At 46.1% G+C, this 26,149-nt stretch overlaps 1 protein-coding gene across 1 annotated transcript in view; it reads right to left on the reverse strand.

Moving 5' to 3' along the window:
* The window catches only part of ARHGAP42 (Rho GTPase activating protein 42), a 289,629-nt gene extending 267,979 nt beyond the window's left edge, over positions 1–21,650 (reverse strand). Inside the window, exon 1 of the mRNA XM_066586582.1 lies at positions 20,898–21,650. Coding sequence (XP_066442679.1) covers positions 20,898–21,051 — 154 coding nt within the window. The 5' untranslated portion in view covers positions 21,052–21,650. The remainder of the gene's footprint in view (positions 1–20,897) is intronic.
* Between the last annotated feature and the right edge of the window lie 4,499 nt (positions 21,651–26,149).

A 26,149-nucleotide genomic window follows, 5' to 3' on the forward strand; every position in this document is an offset into this window, starting at 1 on the left:
AAACAGGTCACACATTAGCAATATAACCACCCTCATACTGCTTACCATATGGACTTTCTCCAAAGTGTTCTCCATTTTGGACAAACCCTACTTGTTAGAAGGGTACCATGACAATAAACTGTCCCCATTGTCATCTGTAATCTCTGAGGAAATCTGACAGCAAGTGTTTACTTTTTTCTGCAGCACACCCGCAGGGAAAGTGAAGTATTACACTTTTTTCATTAAAATGAATAGGCTATGTGTGAATGGCAGGACCATACAAGTTACCCAGAGCTAGAGGTGCTCTACCTCCCCAGTGTTCTCAGTTCCCTTTCTCCTTGTTTATAGGGATGGCTGGGGACCACTGGATGGAACAGAGAGTGGTAGGCCTTAGCGATAAAAGATCCCTTTTTCTTCCCTCCATCGTGTCAACAGCTTCACAACAGCTGGAAGCAACACGTTGGTTGCGCACCACTTGAGCATCCTAAAATCGCCCCAATAGGGTTGATTTATGGTATGTTTGGGTTGAGTTGCCCGTTAACTAATTTCCTATTGACTTCTAACCTGAGAAAGACATTATGAAGATCTGACAAGACATATATCAGTTTAATAGGCGCTTTTTCAGTTGATGCTCAGCTCTGCTCATACCACTGAATGTTAACTCTCAGCCAACTCTCATGCTAGAACAAGGAAGACTTTTAACAAGCCTACGGCAGACATGCATGGCCGGCTCTTCAATTTCTTTCATGATTTTTGAGGCATGAACACAATTTCACTAATCTTCCCTGAGGAGCAACTGAAATCAAAACAGTATCAAGCATTTTACAGCAGAGCTTGCTGGAACTCTTTGGTATAATTGGGTGTGACTGACAATCTCTGTGTTTTCTACAATACGTATTTGTTATTCTGCAGCTGAGTTTTGTACATTACACAACCCCTCGACGTCCTGAGTCAGACCAGAGGCTATTTACTGCAGTGCTTATGATTCAGCGTCCCTTGCATGACCATTCCAAGGCAAGATTTAATTGGTTTTCCCTAGACTCTTACAGTGTCATGCATAGCCTCTTATGAAAATGACGCCATTGAATATGCAAAGTAGAATTTTTTTCTTCCCAATTATAAAAAGTATCATTTTTAGACTTTTACTAGAATTTACATTCTGATTCTTGCAGTACCGCTTTTCACAGCTATTCTTGCCATAGACATCAATGCAATAGCGCCCCCACTTCTAACTTATTGGGTTGTAATAGAGCTGAGACGTTGAAGGAAAATACCGTGCGATGAGGTTTCGCCTACAAATAATAGAAGCTTCCTTTAAATCAGTAAAGTATCAATAATATTTTTAATTTCTCCATGATACACGCTAGACTTCCCTTTACCCTTTAGGGCTAATTCCCACGGATGGATTTCTGCCGCGTTTCATAACTTTCTGCCTTGCAATGTTGATGCTGCGGAATTCTACTGCGGATTTCCACAGCGTGAAAGAAATCGTGGCATGTTCTGTTCGCCGCGGAAACATTTGCAGCTGGCTTCCATTGTAGTCAATGGAAGCCGTCCGTCGCGCGATACTTCCACTGTGAGCACAGCGGAAGTATCACAGGCTTACGTGTCACCGCCCACCGCTGAACTGCACATGCGCGTCGGATTGTCAGACGGGACTCTGGCGGCGGATCCGGAGAGGTGAGTATGGGGTCTTTGTGGGGCGCCATGTCGGACTCTGCTACAATATTCCGCTGGCGGAGTCTGAAATGGCCATGGGCATGAGGCCTTAAAGGGATTTTCCAAGCAGCACCTTCTGTCAGTGCTGGGATATACCAGGGTTGGAGCAAAAGCCCTGCTCTGACCCCTTTGTAGTGGCCGGCACTCGTAATTGCAAGCACAGCTTCCACTAATTTCAATAAGGTATACGCCAGCAATTACTAGAGCCAGTTACTACACAGGGTAGGAGAAGCAGCTTCCACCATGACCCCGGTGTATCCCAGCACTGATAGCCGTCACTGCCTGTAAAATCCCCCTATATATTTGGCTAGTTTAGTACTTAAAGATGTGACAATTTTTTTGATTTTCATCTCCACTTCGCAAAAAAACTTACCTTTTTAAATTTTCCTTCGACGTAGCTGTTTAGGGGCTTGTGGTGGGGTGAGGTATAGATTTTATTGGTACCATTTTTTGATTGGACTTTTTTGTGTTTTATCACTTTTGTGTGTTTTTTTTAGGGTGACAAAGTAAACGAAAAAGCATTTTGGCTCCATTTTTTTTAAATTGGCCATATGGGCTAAAAAATGTGGTCAATTTATCATATGGGTTGCTGCAAATATGGCAATATCAAACATTTAAAAAAAACAATGGAAGAGCGCAGAAAACGTTTTCTTTATTATTTTTTGTTTTACTTGGATATTTATTTATCCTTTTTTTTACCTTTTTATATGTCCCTGTAGGGGACTTGAACCACTCAAATAATACACTGCAGTACTTCTGTACTGCTGTGTATTATTGCTTATATTTGCCATTATAAGGCATGGCAGACCTGGAGGCCACTGTGATTGGATGGTGGAGGGCCAATGATGACACAGAGGGAACTCACTTCCTCTGTTAAAGGCATACATACCACGATCAACATGGATCATGGCATGTAAGGAGTTAACTGCAGGAATCAGAGTTATCTCCGATCCCTGCCATTGAGGAGTGTCAATGGGTGAAAAAGAAGCCCCCTCCTCCTGTCATCTGCATACATGCTGCAATTGCTATTTATTGAGGCATATAAGGATTAAACTACCAGGATCTGAGGTTTCTCCATTACTGGCAGCTAGAGCAGGAGCCTGGCTGTCAGTAGTCATCCAAGCCACAGCCTTAAAAGGATGCATGTACAGGTTTAAAGCCCAATAATGAGTTGAGTAAAAAGGCACATTGGCCATCACTAAGGGGTTGATAAAGAGTACATCTGTATTTAGCCTAAAGGAATAAAGTAGTGAAATCATCAGAACCAACAAACTAGTAAAATAGTACCATACTCTGCCGAAAAGTCACACCGCAGAAGAAACAGAACTACGTTAATATAGTAAACTGTGATACAGTATTAGGCCTCCTTCCCACGAGCGTGACGGGCTCCGCAGCGTAATATTACGCTGTGAAGCCCGTCACGGCGCCCCCCAGAGCCCCTATACTTACCTGCGGGAGATAGCGTGAAATCGCTTCCCCGCCCACCGCCGCCGCGTCACCGCCCGTCACCGCCCGTCACCGCCCACCGCCCTCGCGTCACCAGCCGTGTCACGTGCACAGCCGGCCGTGTCACGTGACACGGCCGGACCGCGTCATTTGGCGTCATATGACGCTCGGCGGTGGGCGGGAAAGCGTTTTTTCACGCTATCTCCCGCTGGTTACAGCGGGAGATAGCGTGAATGGACGGCTTCCATTGACTGCAATGGAAGCCGTCAGTGCGTACAGCCCGTCCTCACCCGCAGAAAATAGAGCATGCTGCGGGTGAGGACGGGAGAAATCGCGGTGCGTAATTCCGCGGTGGAATTACGCATCGTGAGCATTGTGCTATTAGGTTCAATAGAACCTAATAGCTGCGGGCAACGCAGCGGATTTTCGCCGCGAATTACGCGGCGGAAATCCGTTCGTGGGAAGGAGGCCTAGGGTAGTTTCACATCTGTGTTGGAGGTTCCGCTTTCCTGCTCTTTTCGGGGAGCACTAAAGGAGAATTTCCGTGGCTGAACGGCTCCATTTTTGGACAGAATTGAACAACACCGGACGGACCCCCTTGACTATAATGAGGTCCATCCTCTTTCCACCCAGCATTTGGTGTGTTGAACTAGATCTGTAATGGAGCCTCCAGACGGAGGTTCCAAGGCAAATGTGAAGCCGGCCTTACATTGTGAAGGTTACTATAGGGTGTAGGTGATCTACAGCCTTGTCTTCCCTCAGTAATGGATACCAGCCCTGTAAGAGTAAATGACCGTTAAGAGGAACCAGACGTGAACTTTAGCATCCATGATAAACTGGTGACATCTGGACATCCCTTTGACTTGTAAACCATGCAGTAAAAATGCTAAACATCCAAATATACTTCCATGGTGTGGGAAAATCAAACAAAGGACCGTCGTAAAGTGATGTTATTCAGAGCATTATGTAACGAGATGAACACTAAAGGCTTTATAGATAAACAGTCACATTCTCCATGAGGTCACTGCTTTATGGCAGGAGCAAAACCTTCTAAAGTAAACCTAATTTAGGCCGAATTCACACAAGCGTAAGCGTATCTGCGCATGCATTAGATGATACGTGTGGTCTAGAGATGAGCGAGCCGACTCAGTAAGGCAGTTACTCGAGCGAGCATCGCTCTTCTCGAGTAACTGCTTAGTGATCCGAGCAGGCTCGGGTGGGCTGTGCGTGGGAGCGGGGAAGAGAGAGAGAGATCTCATGCATATAGTGCAATTGGGATCATGATAATGTTCATAAGTCATATCCTTGTTTGTAATGGAAGTGAGGCGGTAACCCATAAAGGGCGTAGACGTTGGAAAGTTGCCCACACCTTCTCGAATCAGCACTGGACATCATGTTCGGCATCCTTGTCATTGGTGATTGGGCTGCCTAAGTAGACAAACTGGTTGACCTCTTGCAACCGCGGCAGTTGGCTGACCATGATAGTTGAGGCATTTGTGGATGTGGCGTATCCAACTCACATATTATGTGTCCTCTCATAGTTAATCTGTAAACCAACCATTGTTGCTTCTTGCTCCAGAGCTGACGTCGCTTGTCGGAGTTTGGGGAAGGATGGTGCGAGGAGAGGTACATCATCTGCAAAGTCCAAGTCAGTAAACTACTGTAGCGGGTTAGTTCCCACAACACCAACTATGTTTGGCCTGATTGCGCATTTCATGACATGGTTGAGTACTTGGGTAAAAAGGAATGGCGACAGGATACAGCATTGTCGGATATCTGTACCTATCAGGCATTTTTGTTATATCAAGTGAGAAAACCATAAATGTCTGAAATGGGAAGACCCATTTAATAGTGCAATATTTTACATGATAATGAGTATGACTGTGGATGTGTGCAAGTGTGTAAGTAAGTACAATATGTATGTGCATTGATATAAGTATATTCAGGGACGTAACTAAAGGCTGAGGGGCCCTGATGCAAAAGGTGAGCTGCCCCCCCCCCTCTATCTGTATCTGTGCCCGTACCCATACCTAAACCATGCTGCACAGAGGCATAACTTAAAGCTTCTGGGCCCCAAGGCAAAACCTGGAAGAGGGCCCCCAACTATAATGCTTTATTCATAGTACTGGGCTCCCTATATGGAGAAGAGAGGCCTTATGGGCCCTCTAAGGCTCCTGGGCCCGGGTGCAACCACATCCCCTGCACCCTCTGTAGTTACCCCCCTGAGTATATTGGATGTATAGTATGTGTGCACAAATGTACACTGAATGCCATCGACTTTTTCACGATTGGAGCTTCACTGTATAGAAATTAGACCAATGCCCCCGGAGTGCAGCATAAAATCATGTGACAAGTCTTTCATGGATCAGTTTCAGTGTGAATCCACATTAGATGGAAAGGTCCAATGATCTGAGTGACTTCCAACGAGGCCAGGTCATTAGTGCTAGACTAGCAGGGGCCAGGATTTCACGACCAGCCTTGTGGGGTCATAAGCATACAGAGGATGGCATGATCGAGGAAAAACATCCAGCAAAAGGGGATCCTGTGGACAGAAACAACTTATCAAAGAAAGGGGTCAGAAGAGGATGTCAGGAATCGTTCTGATATCAGCCGTTCAAGAGTCAAGCAAATCGCAGCTGAACACAATGCTGGTGCTCCAATGAATGTGTTCAAACAAACAACTCGTTGCTCTTTAGCATGGATGGGTTATAACAGCAGATGACCAATTTCATTGCCGTCTAAGAGATACAGGAAGACGAGACTCCAGGCAGCAAAATCTAATTTGCTACATCTACAAGAAGCTTCCTGTCCGCATGGGCCAATACTCCTGCAAAACAATGCCGACAATGAGTGGTATCTATGCCATGATGAAATGCTGCAGTTCGAAAGGCCAAAGAAGGTCCAACGCTCTACTAGGTGGGGGTCTCTAGTTAAGTGGCCATTGAGTGTATATAGAGTATGTTTATGGCTGAGTATGTACAGATACAGCATACAATGTGGTATGTATACCAATGTATTGTATGTGTGAGTAGGTATATGGATATGAGTGGCTGCAGAAGTGTGTAATATCATGTGCATGGACAGAAGTATGAAGTAGGTAAACTTCAGGTTCTTTGACTTCAATATTTGTCCATCTGTGTATTTTGCACCACACGTCACGGCTCTTCAAGATAAGAAGTTATATTTAGTAGAAAGTTCATTTCCGTGGAGCGACGCACTGCTCTTCGTAGTCTTCGCAAACCCACAGGCAAGCCATGGAAATCTGATCCCGCAGCTTGGAGAAACCCAACAACTACCTTGACGGCATTTTTTTACACTTTATCTTGAGACTCATGTATACATTCTTCGAGACCCAAAGGGCAGATGCAAGAAGGAAACAGCTCAACGTTGTAGCCGAGTGCCGCAGTAATATGTAGGGAGAACTCTTCAGTAGGATAGGAGTCTTATACAAGTATACTCATTTTGTGGCCTTGTGTAAATTTGGGGATTTTTGCCATTCTTCTCTGCATATCCTCTCAAGCTCCGTCAGGTTGGATTGGGGCCGTCTGTGGACAGCCATTTTCAAGTCTCAAGACCACTTAAGGACATTCAAAGAGTTGTCCCTAAGTTGTTGTCCCTTAGGTTCATTGTCTTGTTGGAAGGTGAAGCTTCCACCCAGTCTGAGGTCTCTTGAGCTCTGGAACAGGTTTTCATTAAGAATATGGCCGCCTGCACACGGGCGGAAATCCCGCGGCGGGATTTCCCGCGGGATTTCCGCCGCTCAAAGCCTGCATAGGAGTGCATTACAATACGCACTCCTATGCAGACGGACGCGGTTTGGCCGCGCGAAATGTCGCGCGGCAAACAAACCGCGGCATGTCCTATTTTTGTGCGGGGCTCGTAGAGCCTCGCACAGATACGTCACTCACCCGGCAGCCGGCACATGAAAGAGCCGGGGCCGCCGGGCGCGGGTGAGTACGCGCTCGTCTCTGCAGGCGCTCGGGTCGGGTCCCGCGGCGAGAATTCTCGCCGCCGTATCCGACCCGCTCGTCTGCAGGCGGCCTATCTCTGTACTTTGCTCAATTCAGATTTACAATAACCCTGAATGGTCTCCCTGTCGCAGCGACCAAAAACACCCCCGTAGTATGATGCTGCCACTATGAGGCTTCACTGTAGAGATGGCATTGGGCAGGTGATGAGCGGCAACTGGTTTCCTCCATACACAACACTTAGAACTGAAGCCAAAAGTTCAATCTTCATTTCATCAGACCAAAAAATCTTGTTTCTCACAGTCCTTTAGGTAATTTTTTTGTAAACTGCAGGCAGGTTTTTATGTGTCTATAGCTAAGGAAAGGCTCCTTTCTGACCATAAGGCCTGGATTGGTGGAGGCAGCAGTGATGGTTGACCTGATGTTTCTTGCATCTGCACACAGGATCTTTGGAGCTCAACCAGAGTGACCTTTGGATTCTTGATCAGCGCTCTTACCAAGGCCCTTCACCCCAATTACTTAGTTTGGTGGGTTGGCCACCTCTAGGAAGAGTTATTGTGGAGGCCACTGTACTCTTGGGAACATTTAGTGCAGCAGAGATTTTTTGTAGCCTTCTTCAGATCTGTGCCTCTACACAGTCCTGTCTCTAAGCTCTGCAGGTAGTTATTTTTGGTTTTGGCTCTGATATGCCTTGTGAGCTGTGAGACCACATACAGACGGGGTGTCTTTTAACCCCTAGTGACTAAGCTTTTTTCCATTTTCGTTTTTTCCTCCCCCCTTTTAACAAATGGTAACTCCTTTATTTATCCATCGACGTAGCTGTATTAGGGGTGAGTTCTATTTTCAATGGTACTATTTACTAATGTACTGAAAAAAGTCTAAGTGGAGAGGAATGGGTCAGTACAATTACTACGATACTTAATTTTTAAAAATTATTTTCTTCCACCGTCTTCTGTACCCAATAGCTTTTTTATTTTTCCATTGACATAGTTGTGTGAGGGTTCATTTTTTGCGGGATGTCCTGTCGTTAGTATCATTTCGGAATGCATACAACTTTTTGATAGGTTTTTTAATAGCATTTTTTCTTGGAGACAGGGTAACCGAAAAAGCGCATTCCTGGCGTTCTATATTTTTTTTTTCTGATGACGTTCATCATGTGGGATAAATAATGCATTGCTTTAATTGATCAAACTTTCACGGACGCGGCAATATCAAATACGTATTTTTGTTTTATTATTTAGATTCTTTTATTACAAATTACTTTTTTTTAATAATTAATAAAACTTTATTGTTCTTATTTTTACTTCTTTTTTTTTTTTTTAAGTCCCCACAGGGGACAACAACCTGCAGTGCTTTGATCGCTCCTGCAGTATGATGTAATGCTATAGCATTACATCATACTGCAATCAGGCAGGCAGTCTATCAAGTCACCCCACAGGGATGGCTTGATAGGCATTCTGCCAAGACAGCCTTTCATTACAGGAGGGCCGTATGGGACCCCCAAACATTATTCGGGTATTTAAATGCTGCTGTCAATGGCATTTAAAAGGCTAACAGTTCTGATCAGCGGCACGGCTCATCAGCCCTGTTTCCGCCGGGTTTTGGCTGTAATAGACAGCCGGCACACGGCATGTATGAAGATAGATCGCCGTGCGATCTCTCTTCATACATAGACCGCCAATACAGGCCGTCATATTTGCAAAGTTTTACATCATTTTGTTGTCACTTTGTCATTATGGGGCATTGAGTGCAGAATGATGGGGAAAACTTGATTTTCTTTTTTAATTTTTGCAAGGCCACAACATACCAAAATGTAAAAAAAAATTAAAGGGTCTGAAGACTTTCCATAATACTATTATATTATGTCTCCACCAGAATAATGGGTGGAGACCTTGAGTGACAGCTAAGGGCGAAAGTATGCCCCCAAAGGTCCTGATTGGCTGCCTGCAGGAAGGTTCTAGCAGCGTGGGGATTCAGTTATGCCTGGGATGGAGGGTTAGGGTTAGTTTCTGTGTTAGGGGTACACTATTAGCTGTAAATCGTTAGATGTCAGAGCGCGGCTGCAGTAACATGGAACGATGTACACCAAATAATGTAAGCCTTACACAGAAAGTTACCCTAACCAGAACATCATAACACCACCCCCCAACCCCACTCCGCACTGCCAAGCTGCTACCGGAGCTGTGCAGATAGCGTCTTTTTATGGCCACATTAGCAACACAGCAGCAGCTATCAGCAGCACAGGACGTCCAACCCCCCCCCCCCCTCCCATCCCGGCCAGCTGTTACCGAGATGATGATCGCAGGACGAGATCCGTCAGCGGAGAGAGCCGGCCGGGGCTGGTGAGTGGCAGGAGTCAACAGCCTGACAACTGAAGCAACCCCTGAATAGAGAGGGGAAACCAGAGTGGTGAGTGGCAGCACATTACAGCGCAAGGATGGGAGCAGACCAGAGTGCTGTGTGCCAGGACCTGAAATGTTGAGGACGGAGAGCCAGCAGGGAACCACAGTGGTGAGTGCCTGGACCGGACAGGGCGAGGACGAGAGTGAGAACAGAGACCGCAGTGCTTAGTGCAAGGACCTGAGAGGCGGAGCACGGAAAGCAAGCCGTACAGCCAATCCGGACAGGGGGCGTCACATGGCTGTCAAACAGCCCTACCCTTGTCGACAGCCACCACTTCCGGTGTCAACAAGATACACCAGTACTGACTTTCCAAATGTATTCTATGCATTGCACCCTCATAGCCCCCCTTACCCAAACAATAGGAATATATGGTCTACATTTTCAGCGATAAGCCACCCTTAGGCTCCAGGCACAAAGCTTTGCTATGGCTACGTTTTGATATGGAGCTTTAATAGGACTTCTATAGAGCCCTTAAGAGTGTGTTCACAAGTAGCTAAGCTGCTGCAGATTTTGGTGCAGATGAGCCTGAGGACAGCTCGGTTCCATCCAAGTGAACGCGACCGAGTTGCAATACCAGGCACAGCCGCTATACAAAGTATGTCACTGTGCCTGGTATGGACTAAGGCCGGCTGCACACAACCGCGTCAGATACCGGATGTGGGATACCACAGCAGAACCCTACCCTGTGCCCGGCTGGTGACCCTGCATACATATCAATCGTCTTCATTATCTGTGCTGCATATTGTCTGGTCGGCTCTGCGAGGACGCGGAGTCCGCGACCTATTCCCAATGTCAATTGCGGCCGGGCCGCGGGTCGGACAACTTCCATTGACTTCAACTGCGGACACAACACTAAAGTAGAGCATGCTGCAATTTTTCCTTGCGAAAAATTGCAATTGAGTTCCGCTTGTGTGCAGGAGAAGTGCTTTTCCATAGCATGCTATGGGCGGTATTGGCTGCGGAAGCCCGCTCCGAATTCTACAATGCAAATATGCCCTTGTGCAGGTGACCTAAAGTGACAGCAGTGCTCACCAAAGCGCCACTGTCATTCAAACAGGTAGTCGGTGGGGATCCCAAGCGGCGGACCCACAACAATCAACTATAGATGAGCTATCCTAAGGATGGGTTACCAATATAGTTTAGTGCTGGAAAACCTCTGTAAAATTGAATTAAGCTTCATCAGGGGTCATGAGCCCTTATCCTCAACAGTTACGACCTACTTAATGTCATCTAATGTACAGTACAATGAAAACCATTGTTGTCAAATGTGCGGTTTGTAACCATAACCCAATTACTGGATCTTCTGAATTACAACGGTCTGTATGCTGCCAGGAAAAACAATCCGGACTGTTACTTCTATTTATTTTACACTTTTACCAGGAAATATAAATGGTGATTAAATTAGTATCAGGGAAAAGAATCCAGGATTCCAGGGACAGGCAATGAAAACAGAAAGCAAGATAAGACTATATGGGATTAAAGAGAAGATGACTTTGACCTGGCTCAAATTGAGTCATAGAAGAAGACCCATACGGAGGAGGGTGCAAGTAATACAATGTATCTACGAGGTGACTCAACAGTACGTACTATATCATGTCTAGACAGCACTGCAGGTCAAAGTCATCTTCTCTTTAATCCCATATAGTCTTTATCTTGTTCTCACCTAAAGCCCCCAAGAGCCCAGTGGGCTCCATCATTTTTAGATGGAAGAAGTTTGGAACAACCAGATCGACCCACCAAACTAAGTAATCGGGCAAGAATGGTCTCGGTAAGAGAGGTGACCAAGAATCCAATGGCTTTCTAACTCACAGATTGGTGATAGCGGCATCAGATTAAGTGGTCTTCACAAGACAGATGCCGACTGTACAAGGGAAGAACAATTGTTGATATGATTGTTTGCCCTTCATACTCTGCTTACACGGAGAAATGTGCTGCCAACAAGGGGGATTTTTGGTGACGCATACGAGATGTGGTCTACTGACAACCAAATTTCTCCTTGTCTCTGGACAGGGCAGTGATGAGGTGAATGAATATTTGGACAAAAGGTCAGAATCAAAGGCCCTTGAAGGAGTTCTCCAGGACTTTTAATATTGATGAACTATCCTCAAGATAGGTCATCAGAAGATCAGCAGGGACTACCTCTCCGGATCTCCAGCAATCAGCTAATTCCCAGCACCACAGTCATTACAGGCAGTGCTGAAAGCAGATAGTGCTGTCTTTATTGCAGTGGCCCAGTTTGGTACTGCAGGCACATCTCCGGCTGAATTCAATGGGATCTGTGCCTGGAGTACCAAATCAGACCCGTGTGAAAGGTCTCTAAAGGGGGAGTTCTTCCTTCATTATTTTAACGCACCATTATTTCCAGGATACTGTATTTCATTCCGTCAGGTTTCCGTTTTTTTGGATGGAAAAATAACGCTGCAGACTGCACTATTTTTCCGTCCAAAAAAACGAAAACCTGATTGAATGGAAGCAAACCGAAACCTTTCTGTTTGCTTTCCGTTTTTTTTGAAACCCCATTGAACTCAATGGGGGAAAAAATGGATCTTTTTTTTTCGTTTTATGTCAGTTTCTCTCCTCCAAAAACGAAGCAGAGAGATGGAAACCCTGAACTGACCCTAACGCCAGTGTGAAAGCAGCCTTACTCAACTTTTGTGGATTACACAGTATCAGTATATAAACTAAAAGGCCTCCTGCATGCGGGATTCCGGAAGTGGAGTCCGATTCGGTGTCAGCATACCTGTCCGGCGTCTGCTGCGAGCACTGCGGATGTGCCCGCCGGCATTCCCTTGTACATGTGCAGTAGCCGCCGGTGCTGGGGCGTGACACGTATCCCGCAATACTACTTCAGAAGTGCTGTGGGACGGACGGATTTCATTGACTCACAATCGATTTCGGCTCATGAAGATAAAATAGCGTTTTGCCATTGAATGCTATGGGCACTACTTGCTGCAGAGTCCGGAGGCGGACACCCGGACCCCGCAATGCAAATACGCCTGTGTGCAGGAGGCCTTAAACAGTGAATAACTGTAATAGTGGCTGAGGCTAATTTCACACGGGCGAGTGTGATATTGGGCCATGATACTCGGCCCGCTATCGCATTCACCGACATGTGATGTCCCCGCGTATGCGAGACGTTTTTGTGTTAAAATCACCTGGCATCACTTCAGGAAACTAGCAATCCTCCGCCGCGGCTTTTAGACACAGCGGAGGATCACAAAGAGTTTCCCATTGATTTCCATGGGTAACCTTGCAACGCACTCGCATGCAAATTGCCGTCCCCAATTGAAAACAATGGTCGATGAGAAAGCAGAACTCTGCCACATTACTGCCAGGGGATGAGTAAGAAAGATAGATAATGCCATGGGCGCAGCATACTATACCATGCCAAGCGTTTTTAGGAATAAGGCAGGACGTTACATGTGAGCAGCTGACTGGCGTCTGTTTTATATAACTTTATAGGTCTCTTTTAAAGGGTTAGTTCAGGATTGAAGAGTTTTTCCCAGACATAGTTAAAGTAAACGGAACAGTGCTGCAGTACCGGGCACGGCCACAACCATCTGTATGGCTCTGGCATAGCCCCGTGACCACTTTATTCACTGGTGATAAAAGGGTTTTGTGGTCACAGCGATTGATGAGGATAAGTAATCAATAACAGATCGGTCGGTGTCCAACTCCAGGCTTTTCCGCAGATTAGCGGGCCAGTTGAAAGGCTCAAAACGCCAACTGTAACACAATGGTAGTGCTTTCTCTAATTCACTTCATTGGCATATACTTAAGTGTCCTACAATTAAGGCAGCGGCCATACATTTCAAAAAGACTGCTGAAACTCAGCTACCTCCAGCGGCACCATTTAAATGAAAGGAGCAGGAGAACACATAGCCCCCACTGCCTTCATTGTGTGATGCTCAGGACCCCCGTTCTCAGGATCAGTGGGGGTCCAAGTGGCTGGACTACTTCCATCAGCACTTGCTTTCATGGGACAACCTTTTTAACTGTAGAAAGTAATATATAAAGCGGGTATGCTAAATCTGCCACAGTGCTGCCCCCTGAAGGCAGATAAAGGAAGTGTTCACCTCTCTACATGATATTCACTGTTACCACTGGGGCTATTAATAGGAACATAATTACTATTGGGGCCACTGAGAGCTGCCACTACTACTGTTAAGGACATTGAGGGGGCACTATCACTGTTGGGGCCATTCAGATGGGGTCACTACTATTTTTAGGGTGACTGAGGGGGCACTATTACTGTTAGGGCCACTAAGTGGGTACTATTACTATTGGGGCCACTCAGAGTGGAACTATTGCTATTGGGCCCAGTAAACGAAGGTACTATTACTACTGGGGTCACCAAGAGGGTACTATTACTATTGGGTACAATATTACTAGTTGGGGCCACTGAGGAGACATTATTACTATTAAGGTCACTGAAAGAGGCACTGTTCCTAGTTGTAAGCACTATTAGTTGGGCGCACTAATACTATGGGACAATTACCGAGAGGTTCACTGAAATAGCGTCAGGATGGGGAGGCATGTGTCATGGCTGCAAGAAGTTTTCATGGCGGGCTGCCTGTGCCCAAAGCACACCGACTCCGCTGTCACTCTTGTCATGGTGGCAGTCTCCCACCTCCGCTCCCCTTACCTGCCCCGCTGTCACTCTCGTGTTTCCTGGCGGCAGTCTCCCACCTCCGCTATCCTTATCGGCCCCGCTGTCACTTTCGTGTTTCCCGGCAGCAGTCTCCCACCTCCGCTACCATTACCGGCCCCCCTGTCACTCTCGTCATGGTGGCAGTTTCCCACCTTCACTCCCCTTACCTGCCCCGCTGTCACTCTTGTGTTTCCCGGCGACTGTCTCCCACCTCCACTCCCCTTACCTGCCTGGCTTTCACTCTCGTCCCGGCGGCAGTCTCCCACCTTCGCTTCCAGCGTGGCCAATGATTTATTGCTAGGATGGACGGTTTGGGTTAGTTTCAGTGTAAGTCTTACATTATTTGTTGTAAATGATTGCATGTTACTGCAAAACTGCTGTCACGTCCAAGCATTTACAGCTAATAATGTAAGCCTAACCCCGGAACTAACCCTAACCCTCTATCCTAGCCATAATTACATCCCTATGCTGCTAGGAGCTTCCTGCAGGCAGCCAATGAGGACCCTAGCCCTTAGCTCTCAGTGTAGGTCTCCACTCATTATTGTGGTGGTGACAAGATACAATAGTACCATCACTACGTAGAGCTGGTATCTGACTATCATATAGTGACTGCATTATTTAGGAGTATGCTACAGCTGAGCCGCTCTGTACAAGCCCGCTGTATCTGAGCCAAAGGTTGTCTTACAGAATATATACATACATTTTTTTAGAGGGGAAATTTCTGAGTTTCGCCTCGGGACTCCTCAATTCTATGTACCTTAGTAGGTAGTGAGAAGCCCCTGAAACACCAATGCATTTCTATAAAGGCATCAGCAGTTAATATGGGGGTTGTCTGTGGCTGACAGCTCATTACAGAGCCATTACCAGCTGCCAACACAATTCAGGAGGTATTGGCAGCTCCGACCTCAATTAGAGCACAGTGCCACACTAGAAGAATGGCATTAGCCAGTTGTTAGTTTGTTCCTACATTTCCAGGAGGAATAACGGGTAACAATCACATGTCATTTTAAACCACATCCCCAAACCACGCCCTGTGGGCTGTGACAAAGGTGGGCTGCCGCCTTCAGGTGGGGAAGCAAGTCTTCACCTCTCTACATGGATGATGCACCCGTGTCTGTTGCCTATGTGTGACCCAGCCCAATGATGGTTGATTATAATAGGACAACTTGTCCCGTCTACGCAGCGCTCCACAGTCAGGACTTTATTGGTATTCTGTAAGCATAAAGCATAAAAGTCCGAAGACATCAGGGAGAACGAAAAAGGATTTCATTATTACAAGCAGAGGGCCGTGAAAGTGGAGCAGTGATTAAAGGAAATCTACAAACCTAAAAAAATGTAAATGGGAACCATACATACGGTGCTTATAGTACCTGTCGGTCGCGCGCCACAACGTTAACCCTTCACTTCCTTTCCCAGAGGAAAGCAGAAAAAAAATCCCATATGTAAATGACAAGCTGCAGTCCTCAAAGCAATTAGGACCTTTGTCCTCAATTAATTATCAATTCCCACAGAGGAAGGAGTTCAGCGTCCCCTATGACAATGCGGATAGTGTAAATGATGTAAAGACTTCACTTCGGAGTCTGATGATAAGGCCACAGCAGATGCTATTCTAAGTACACTGTTATCAAAAGTTGTCGCTTTGCTGCAAAACCTGGCACACACTTCCATCTCAGGCAGATATGCCAATGATGAGAGTTGTAGCCTCATTATATGGACGGTCTTACCATCTGAGGCCCTAAAAGTGGTTCCCCCCTTGGCCTATAAGTAGCTCTCAGAGGCTCCTTGTGTGTAGTGACCTCTTCTTCCGCTTGTGTAGAGCTTGTTGACCACTAGACACCTCTACGACGTAGAGAAGAGATTTCACCCCGTACCAGAGTCTGAGAGGGACGCATTATTGGGATGTGAGAAGCCGGATGGTCGTATCGATGAATTGTCCACCACCGGGCCGTTCTGACCAGATTGTTAGGAGGTGTTGGGACCAGTGGAGGATTGAGGGCACACAAGGGGACTGTGCTCAGGACGCCCCCTACAGACCACCGGACAACAAAGCCATAATCTGCACAGAGGGAGGGCAATTGCTGGTGCTGTTTTTACAAGGCCCACATGCTACAGTGTTGGTACTTAAAAACTGGTAAAGGAAAGACCGGAACAGACACTTCTGTTCTTCAGCGACAAACTGTAAGTGAGATCCTCTCCACCGGTCATGCGTAGTACAAATTTTTTTTTGTTTTCCCGCCCCGTCGCTAGGCGATGACAAGGGTACCTATAGCCTATCCGCAATGTCAACTGTGAATGGGCCATGGGACGGACGTCTTCCATTGACTTCGGAGTTCGCAGAAAAATAAAAAATGCTGCAATTTAAAATCCACTCAAGGAAATCTCCATCGCTATCTGCTCATGTGAGCTGCTATGTGAATGTTCTATTCCTTCAATGTGTGCGGAATACCGCAGATCGCCCGCGCAGGTGGCGATCGCAGTTTCCGCAATTCAAATCCGGTCATGGCAGACAGCCTTACTCTTGCAAATGTCATTCATACTGTTTGGATTTATGGCTTGTAGTAAGAACGGACACATGCAAAATACACCCGCGGGAGTACCGCGATCCAAAACAAAAAATGCCCGTGTGAAATCACATTTTCCGCGGTCTTCATTCCTTGATATCAATGGAGTCCTCCTGCCGTGTAAATCCACGGTAAGATAGAACACGGCGCCAATTTTTTCCTGCTTGTGGAAATCCGCAGTAGAAATCCGCATGTGTGCGTTGGCAGCCAGAAAGCTATTAGTTTCAATAGAACCCTGCCACTGCGGAATTCATGTATGGATTTTCGCTGCGGGAAACGTGGTACCAATCCGTCTCTGGGCATTCACCCTTAGTGCGACATTAAGCAACCATAGAGTGCAACTTGGATTGTTTGTTTGTTGCCAGTTACTCTTGTTGCTACTTACACTCCTACTGGTATAAAATGTTGCATATTTTTGTTAACTCCATCGTTTTCTGAAACCTGCGTCGCGCACCCCCTCCGCGTTACAGCCGTCCCAATATCATTCTTGTGCATTCACTGAATGGAGATCACTTCCGGCCCCCTATCTCCATTCAGAGCAAACAGGCAATCAGATGAACGATGATGGCTTGTTTTAAGGTGAACTAAAAACCAAGCGTCTCCGACAAGTTGGCGGTTCTCACTTTTTGGGTCCCATGCTTACAGCAGCCTACTAGGGCTTCATAAATACAGGATGGCAATATGGCGATGTCCATGACAGCTTATACCATCGAATTTACAGTTTAATGGAAGACTATGTGTAGTTTCACACCTGCGTTGGGGATGCCGCTTTCCTGCTCCGTGCGGGGAGCAGGAAAGGGGAATCCCAGTGGCGGAAAGGCTCCGTCTCAGGACAGAACCGAGCAGCGCCGAACAGACCCCATTGACTATACTAGGATCTGTTAATTTTCCACCCAACTGGCCATCTTTTAGCGGGAAGAAGAAGCACTGCATCCTTTCTTTTTCGGTATTTTGTACCAAATCGACGATAGAACCCCTGACTGGAGGCTCCACCGCAGATGTGAACCGCCCTATCAGAACCATTTTGTGTCACTTTTTTTCAAGTACCTATATTCTAGTTATATCGCCCTATATCGCCCCATGTTTAACAAAAATATTTTTAGTGTGTAACTAAAAACCCAACTTTCTGTGTAACTTAGGCCGAAGGGAAATAAAAGTTTGCCAATGAATTGCGAGGAATGTGAGCCCCATCCTGGGAGACAATGCCTCGAGGCTGTAACTTCTCAGACAGCTGGATCAGATTACAGTATAAAGCTTCTGTATCCTGGAGGGGTAATCGCTACCCACGCTCTCCCGGCAGTGACCTAAGCGTCCACAGCTGGCCATAGACACAAGATATAGCTATAGACAGGCCAACCTCGCACTACATTACATTAGTCAATGCTTGGCTTTAAATGTGTTCATCAGGCTTTTATAAATAAAGTTGTGCAGACAAACATCGGCGCTGCTGCCCAACCAATCAGATCACTTCTTTCATAACATGCAGCCATACCGTGCGCCGTGTTCTTAATTCCTTACTGATGAGCATATTTTATGTTTTGAGGACCAAGTGACTTTCATTCTTACATTGCAAGAGCCGGAACTCGTTGACGTAATAGTCTTGTTTTTTTTAGTTTGAGGTAGTTTAGTTTAGTTTTTAAGGGGTTCACCAGGGGCGTAACTATAGGGGGTGCAGGGGATGCGGTTGCACCTGGGCCCAGGAGTCTTGAGGGGCCCATAAGGCCTCTTCTCCATATAGGAAGCCCAGTACTATCAATAAAGCATTATAGTTGGGGGCCCTGTTACAGGTTTTGCATTGGGACCCAGAAGCTTCAAGTTATGCCTCTGTGCAGCATGGTTTAGGTACTGGTACAGATACAGATAGAGGGGGGCCCCAGCTCACGTTTTGCATCAGGGCCCCTGAGCCTTTAGTTACGCCCCTGGGGTTCACTATTCGGTAAACATGATGATTTTCTTATTTGATCAGCACGATTATTGCAATCAAAGATTATAGAATGGATCGATCTAGACCATGCCGATCACACTAACCGGAACAATGATTTTAGGGATTGTCATCATTAATGATCCATCTATTATCATTATGAGAACTTTTGAGTAGTTTGGTTTGACAAGTTTTCCCCAACTTAGTTCGAACCAAACAGGAACTTCACCACAACCTCGAAATGTGGTGGCTCAGTGGTTAGCACTGTTGCTTTGCAGTATTGGGGCCCTAAGTTCAAATCTGACCAAGGACAGCATCTGCATGGAGTTTGTGTGTTCTCCCTGTATTTCATATTAATCACCTTATATTTATACATTTCTCGCAGTGGGATGCGGACCAGTGCCCCTGCAGTGACCCGCGGCTCCTCAGCCCTGTGCTGGCTGTCGCGCATGCGCAGACCAGAGCTGGCATGCCAACAGTGACGTTTCTGTGTGGGCCTCTGCGAGGACATGCCGTGATTTAGTTTCACGCGGTCAAATCGCAGCTGTCTGCGAGGATTACATTATCTAATGCAATCCTATGGGGAATCCCGCCGCAGAATTTCCACCCGTGTGCAGGGGGCCATATATGACAAGGTATCCGTAGGCCGTGTAGAATAAGGCATGAGGCTTTCAAGTCAAATGTTGGGCAACTAATTTACACACCTGGTACCACCTGGTGGATTTCAAGAGTTGCTCGTTTGTCGCCATCTTGGGCTATACAGTGCATTACAGAAGAATGCCTCTATTAGGGTGCATTAACACGGGCGATTGGGGGTATCGGTCCAAGAAACTCAGGCCAATATCCCATATGCAAACCTGTGAATTCTGTTACAATAAGAAAAATAGAAAAATCGCACCCCATTCACAGGAAAATCGTGATGCAATTTTTTTGCCGCCATAGAACATAATGGGAGATTCTGCTACAGAATTGCCCCAAAATACAACACGCAGCGATGTTTGATTCTCAGAAAGAGAAATCGCTCACACGAATAAACACATTGGCAGTATTATGTTCTCTTCATGCGAGATATTGCAATCGGTCAGATATTGCGCTTGAGAAATCCCTCATGCGAATACAATATAAGGCTGGATTCACACGGATGCATTTGGGTGCGCATCAGCGCATTAAAAATTTGTGCATGCAATACGCAGAAAGTAGAACCCCTCGATTTCAATGGGTTCCATCCCATGTACATATGCGCATTTCAATCGTGCAAAAAAATGCAGCATGCTCCATTTTCCTATGCATTTATGCAACAAAAGTCCCCATGGGAGTGCGCAAATGTACACAAAATATGGTGGAAGGTGTGCGAAACACTGCGTAATGGCGCAGAAAAAGAACACATCTGGAACTCATCAGGCTACTTAGCCATTTCAATCGGTGTGTTTTTTTGCAGCGCACGAACGCACATGCCTTTGCGCATAGAAAACGTACAGTAAAATATGCCAATGTGAGCGCAAAAAAGCATCATTCATTCAATCTCTGAGAGACCCTTTTCGCTCTTGTGAATAAATACAATAAAAGTAATTAGTTTTTTCATGCGTGATATTCGACCATATTGCAATCGGTCAGATATTGCTTATGAAAAATCGCCCCCTCTTCGGCTGGCTTCACACGGACGTATTTCCGCACACATTTGCACACGAAAAATTTGGGCGCACATTCCGGAGAAAATAGAACCCATTGATTTCATTGGGTTCATTCGCATGCGGATAACTGGTGTGTGCAATTCGGTCATACAATAAAATACCCAGCATGCTTTTTTTCCTGCGGAGGGAAAACGTACATTTTGAACTCCTGAAACTAATTTGCTGTTTCAATGGCTGAGCGCATCGGCGCACGCAAAAAGTACAGTAAAGTACGCCGATGTACACAACACCCATTCTGCAAAAAAACGCATTCGCTCCTGTGAATTCGGCCCCACACTCATATCATAGGAAAAAGTTTGCCCTTTCCCGGCAAACTTTCCATTCACAAAGAAAACACCCAAAACTCATCATATACTTGGACGTCTATGACCAGTTTAGCTCCCAAGAGATTCTGCAGCAGCTCTACAAGCATATGGTGGAGATATACACTTATTAGCACCCAGAAAGCGACGCTCCTCTACACCCAGCTCCAAACTTTTCCCAACAACTTCTGAATGCAAAGTCTACAAGAACACGCCGTGAATGGCTTGCCGCAACATGTCAGCGCCGCGTACTTACTTCTCAAGGCTCCCACCAGCATGTTCCCATCTTTAATCAATTCCTTAATAAACTTATTGGTCCTTTCCAGCTCAATTTCATGACACTTCAGCCTTTCCCTGAAGTCTGGGCTATCCAAGTAGGAATCACTGAACTCCAGAGTGGGGAGTCCCATTGTAAAGAAGAAGCCTTATAGATCCTTGGAGGGAAGAAATCTTCTGGCAATGTTTTTGGGAAGTTGTAAAAGTCTTCTCCCAGCAGAGAGAGGAAGAATCAGAGCAGGCACAGCAGAGGTGCTGGAGGAGATCCGCAGCCAGTGTCACCCTGCTGCATTGTCCCTATGATCAGGACACAAGGCTGCTGCTGCTGCTGCACAGAGGAAACTCTAGTTTTCAGACATTTCCGGCAGATCAGACTCTTTCTTGGTGTTTTTCCCCTCCCTTCTGCACAAAGCAGCCAAGCTGATCAATCTGCTAAAGCCAATGCAAGTTAAAAACTCTTGATCCCAATAGATCCCCCCTGTTTTGCTGCCACACAGGGACTCCAAACAGGGTCACATTCAGGTCACCTTACATTCCTAGATAAAACTTCATTCAAAGTAAGACTGCATTCCCTTTTGTCCTGGATTCCTCCTTAGCTGCAGGAAAGAAGAAGCTGAATAAGAAAAAAAAAATTGCAAGGATCCTCAGAGCCTGGAAAATGACATCACCCTGAGCTGTGGCTGCAGATATGACATGGGGAACTTAAAACAAGTTAGAGTTAGGAAGACAACTGAAAATCTGAAACTTTGTTGCAAAAGAATAGGAAACTTGAGAAGTTTGTCTCTACACTGCCATCTGTAGGTGGCAGAGGGTATAGGCAGAGCTGGAACTGCATTACCTCATGGGAGTTATTGTATCATGCAAAGCTTGGGGAAAAAAAAGATACATGTTGTCTGGGGGACAATGGGGAGTGCAGCCTCTCCCCGCTGCGCTTTTTTTTTAGTTTCTTGTTTTTTTGTTTTTTTTCCCCACTTTCAAACATTTATAGCTTTTTTAGTTTTCTGATAACATAGCTATTGGGCGAGATTTTCTGTGGGACAAGTTGTGTTTTGCAATGGTAGCATTTAACGTATCATATAATGTGCTGCAATTTTTCTAAAACTTCTAAGTGGGTAGAAGTGGAAAAAATGCAATTGCGCCATTTTTTTTGGGGGGGGGGGGTGCTCTTATGACATTCCCGATGCAGAAAAATGCTGTGTTCACTATATTTTGTGGATTGATCCGATTACAATGATTACAATTTTATATAGTTATTTTAGATGTAGTAAAACTTAAAAAAAAACTTTTAAGAAAAAAAAATAGCTTTCTGTTGCCATCTTTGGACCCCATAACTTTTTAATTTTCTTGGGCGAACAGGTTGTGTGGGGGCTCGTTCTTTTTAGGATGATCTTCAGTTTTTATTAACTCCAGTTTGGGGAACATACGGCTTTTTGATCTCAATTACAGATGAGCGAGCGTGCTCGTTTAGGACAATTACTTGATCGAGCACCGCTTTTTCGAGTAACTGCCTACTTGGGCAAAAGGATTCGGGGGGCGCCGGGGTGGAGCAGGTGGTAGCAGGGGGCACAAGGGGGGCTCTCTTTTACCCCCCACTCCCCACCGGCCCCTGAATCTTTTCACCCGATTAGGCAGTTACTCGAAAAAAGTGATGCTCGATCGAGTAATTGCTCTAAACGAGCACGTTCGCTCATCTTTAATCTCTTTTTATTCTTTTTTTTTTGGATTGAGAGTGAGCAAAAAAAGTACAATTTTGGCTTTGCGTATATTTTTATTCCTGACAGTGTTTTCAGTGTGCTAGATTGAGCGCAGATGTTAACCCTCCCAGTTGTCATGCCAGTCAGGGGCCTTCCGAAAGCCCCCAACGCTGCTATTGTAATTAATAGAGATGAGCGAGCACCCAAATGCTCGGGTCCGCGTTATTTGAGTCGAGCTTTTCGTAAAATTCGAGAGCTCTACTCAAGTAACGAACCCCAATGACTACAATGGGAGACTCGAGCAACTTTGTATGTGGGACGCCGGGTGCCGAGCCTTTCTTTTTCTTTTTCTAGTCAGTCTCTCTCTCTCTATCTCTCTCCCCTGCCAGCCTGACAAAAAATTTGCCATTGACACGCGCTGCGTCACGGCAGGGAGGAGCCAAAACAGGCACGTCAGAGCAGGGAGGAGCCAAAAACTGGGGTGGGGTCGAACACAGCTTGATGCTCGTTCGAGTAACAAGCACCACCGAGTACGCTAATACTCGAACGAGCATCAAGCTCAACAGAGTATGCTCGCTCAACTATAGTAATCAAGCCATGCCTGTGGAGTGGCTTAAAGGGGTTGTCCCGCGCCTAAAGAGAAAAAAAAAAAATTGCCCAGTCCGCCAGTACCTGTAAAGGAATACTGCTGCCAGGTGTTATTAAAAATAAAAAAAATTCCCTTACCTGAATCCCTGTTCAGCAACTTTAAAAAATCTTCTTTCCAAGATGGCTGCCGCTGGTCTTCTCCCATGATGCAGTGCGGGTCTTCTCCCATGGTGCACCATGGATGTTCTTCTGCTGTCTGCGCTCCACTGCCGATTTCAGCCACCTCATTGGCTGATCGGCACCATGTGACGGGGGCGGAGCCACGCGATGACGCTGAGAAGGGGGAGGAACCAGGACACAGCTCGTGAGCCCGGACCCTCCAGAAGAGGATTCCTCTCTGCGCAAGCGCAACTGTTGCGGCGACCAGAGGAGAAGTTTAGTCGTCGCCATGGACACGGGGACGCCAGCATCGGGAGGGGGTAAGTATATAACTTCTCTATGGCCAATATTTAATGCACGATGTACATTACAAAGTGCATTAATATGGCCATACAGAAGTGCATAACTGCACTTGCTTCTGCGGGACAACCCCTTTAATAGATTGGCTGTCAGATCATGGTATAATGTAATACTTTGGTATTACATCATATTGCAGGAGTGATCAAACCATTGCAAGTTCTTGTCCCCTGTGGAGACTAAAAAAAAAATGTAGGAATTGGTTTTAAAAAGTTGTAATAATTATTTTGAAAAAATGAAAGGTAATAAAATTAAAAAAAAACAACTTACCTCATATCTATAATAAAAAGAATCTAAATAAACATACCCCAAAACATATTTGGTATCACTATGTCCACAAATGACCGATCTATCAAAGTAACACAATATTTACCCACGATGAACGCCGTCAGAAAATAGCACATACAACGGCAAGATTGCGCTTTTTTGGTCCCCATGTCTCCAAGAAAAATGTAATAAAAAGTGATCAAAATGTCATATGTACTCCAAAACTGCACCGATAGAAAGTACAGGACGGAAGTATAACAATAAAAAAAAAGGTTGTGGCAGCCAGAAGACTGGGGCAGAAAATACATTTTTTTCCAGATATTTTTTTTTTAAATCAGCACAGCAAAAAAATCTATGCTTCGTATGGTAGTGATCATACTGACCCGTAGAATAAAGTTATCACATCATTTTTCTTGCAGTCTGTATGCCGTAGAAACAAGATCTTCCCAGAGATGGCGGAATTGCGCTTTTGTTTTCCATTTCCCTCCACTTCGAATATTTAAAAGCTTTTCGGTACATTATATATCATCATTGAAAACCTCAACTCATCCCGCTAAAACAAGCCCTCAGAGAGCTTCGCTGATGGATAAGTAAAAGAGATAGCATTTTTTAAAAGGTCTTTAAGGGGTTAATATTTTTTACTTTACTCCCTACTTGCAAATGTTTGATCACTCATAAATAGAGATGAGCGAGCCTACTCGGCCACACCCCTTTTTCACCCAAGCGCCGGGATTTTCGAGTACTTCCGTACTCGGGCGAAAAGATTCCGGGGGCGCTGTGGGTGAATGGGGGGTTGCAGCGGGGAGTGGGGGGGAGAGGGAGAGGGCTCCTCCCTGTTCCCCGCTGCTACCCCCGCTCCGCCACGCCTCCCCCCGACCCTCGGCGCATAAAATCTTTTCACCCGAGTACGGAAGTACTCGAAAATCGCGGTGCTCGATCGAGTAATTACTCGAAATGAGTAGGTTCGCTCATCTCTACTCATAAAGTATAATGCAACAGTACATTATATAATATACTGTATTCTGAAGACCTGCCACAGCGAGATGCACCACGGGAACATCTTGGTAGACACGATCATTCACGACTGCCCTGGGGACTTTCAGAAGGCCCCAGGCGGTAAGGAGAAGCGAATGGCACCTCGCAATCTCATTGCGCATGGGAACGTTTGGGATCCCTGAAAGCTGATTGGCCATTAAGGCTGCCTGTCCACCGGCGATTGTTCATTGCGTTACCCGCGGTGATAATCCGGCCGCCGGTAACACACTGAAAGCTTTCCATAGCGTTGCCATGGAGAGTGCAGCCGCGGCGTCCAGGAGTGGAGAATCATTGCGATTCCCCACTTGCGGGAATTAAATCGCGGCAATATACCACAACGGACGTGGACAGGGGGCCTTAAAGTGTTAGCAGTCCCGATGGGAATTAGCTCTGATCACACTGTTTCAGGTGTTGTCAGATGTCAAAGATGTGCCACACCCGTCGTGCTTGAGGATACATGTAGAGCGCATGACGGGAAAGGGATAGGTTGTGGTTAGAGATGAGCGAACCTACTCGTTTCGAGTAATTACTCGATTGAGCACCGCGATTTTCGAGTACTTCCGTACTTGGGTGAAAAGATTCGGGGGGCGCGGGAGAGCAGGGGGAGGCGTGGCGGCGCGGGGGGTAGCAGCGGGGAACAGGGGGGAGCCCTCTCTCTCTCCCTCTCCCCCCCCACTCCCCGCTGCAACCCCCCACTCACCCACGGCGCCCCCCAAATCTTTTCGCCCGAGTATGGAAGTACTCGAAAATCGCGGCACTCGGGCGAAAAAGGGACGTGGCCGAGTAGGTTCGCTCATCTCTAGTTGTGGTTCATCCATGTCATGGCAAATAGAGAGCAAAAAAAGTTGAAAAGTAAATATAAAAAATAGCAAACTTGTAATTACAATGTGCAGCAAAAAATTGCTCGGTAACATCGTAGCCAGAAAAATATGTGGCAAAAGTATTTTACGCCATTCTTGCTGCTGTCCAGTCGCCCCCCGCTCTACATACTGTACATATCTATACAATTGTCCCACTCCATACAGGAGCGCCCTGGTAGCATTCTCTATGTCAGGCAGCTTAGTAAAGTATTTCCCAATTTTCCAGCCTTCGGGCACACCTGGGGAAAAAGTTTTACCGCGGGGCACCCCAA

Source organism: Eleutherodactylus coqui, chromosome 1 (assembly GCF_035609145.1).
Source record: "Eleutherodactylus coqui strain aEleCoq1 chromosome 1, aEleCoq1.hap1, whole genome shotgun sequence".
Lineage (NCBI taxonomy): Eukaryota > Metazoa > Chordata > Amphibia > Anura > Eleutherodactylidae > Eleutherodactylus > Eleutherodactylus coqui.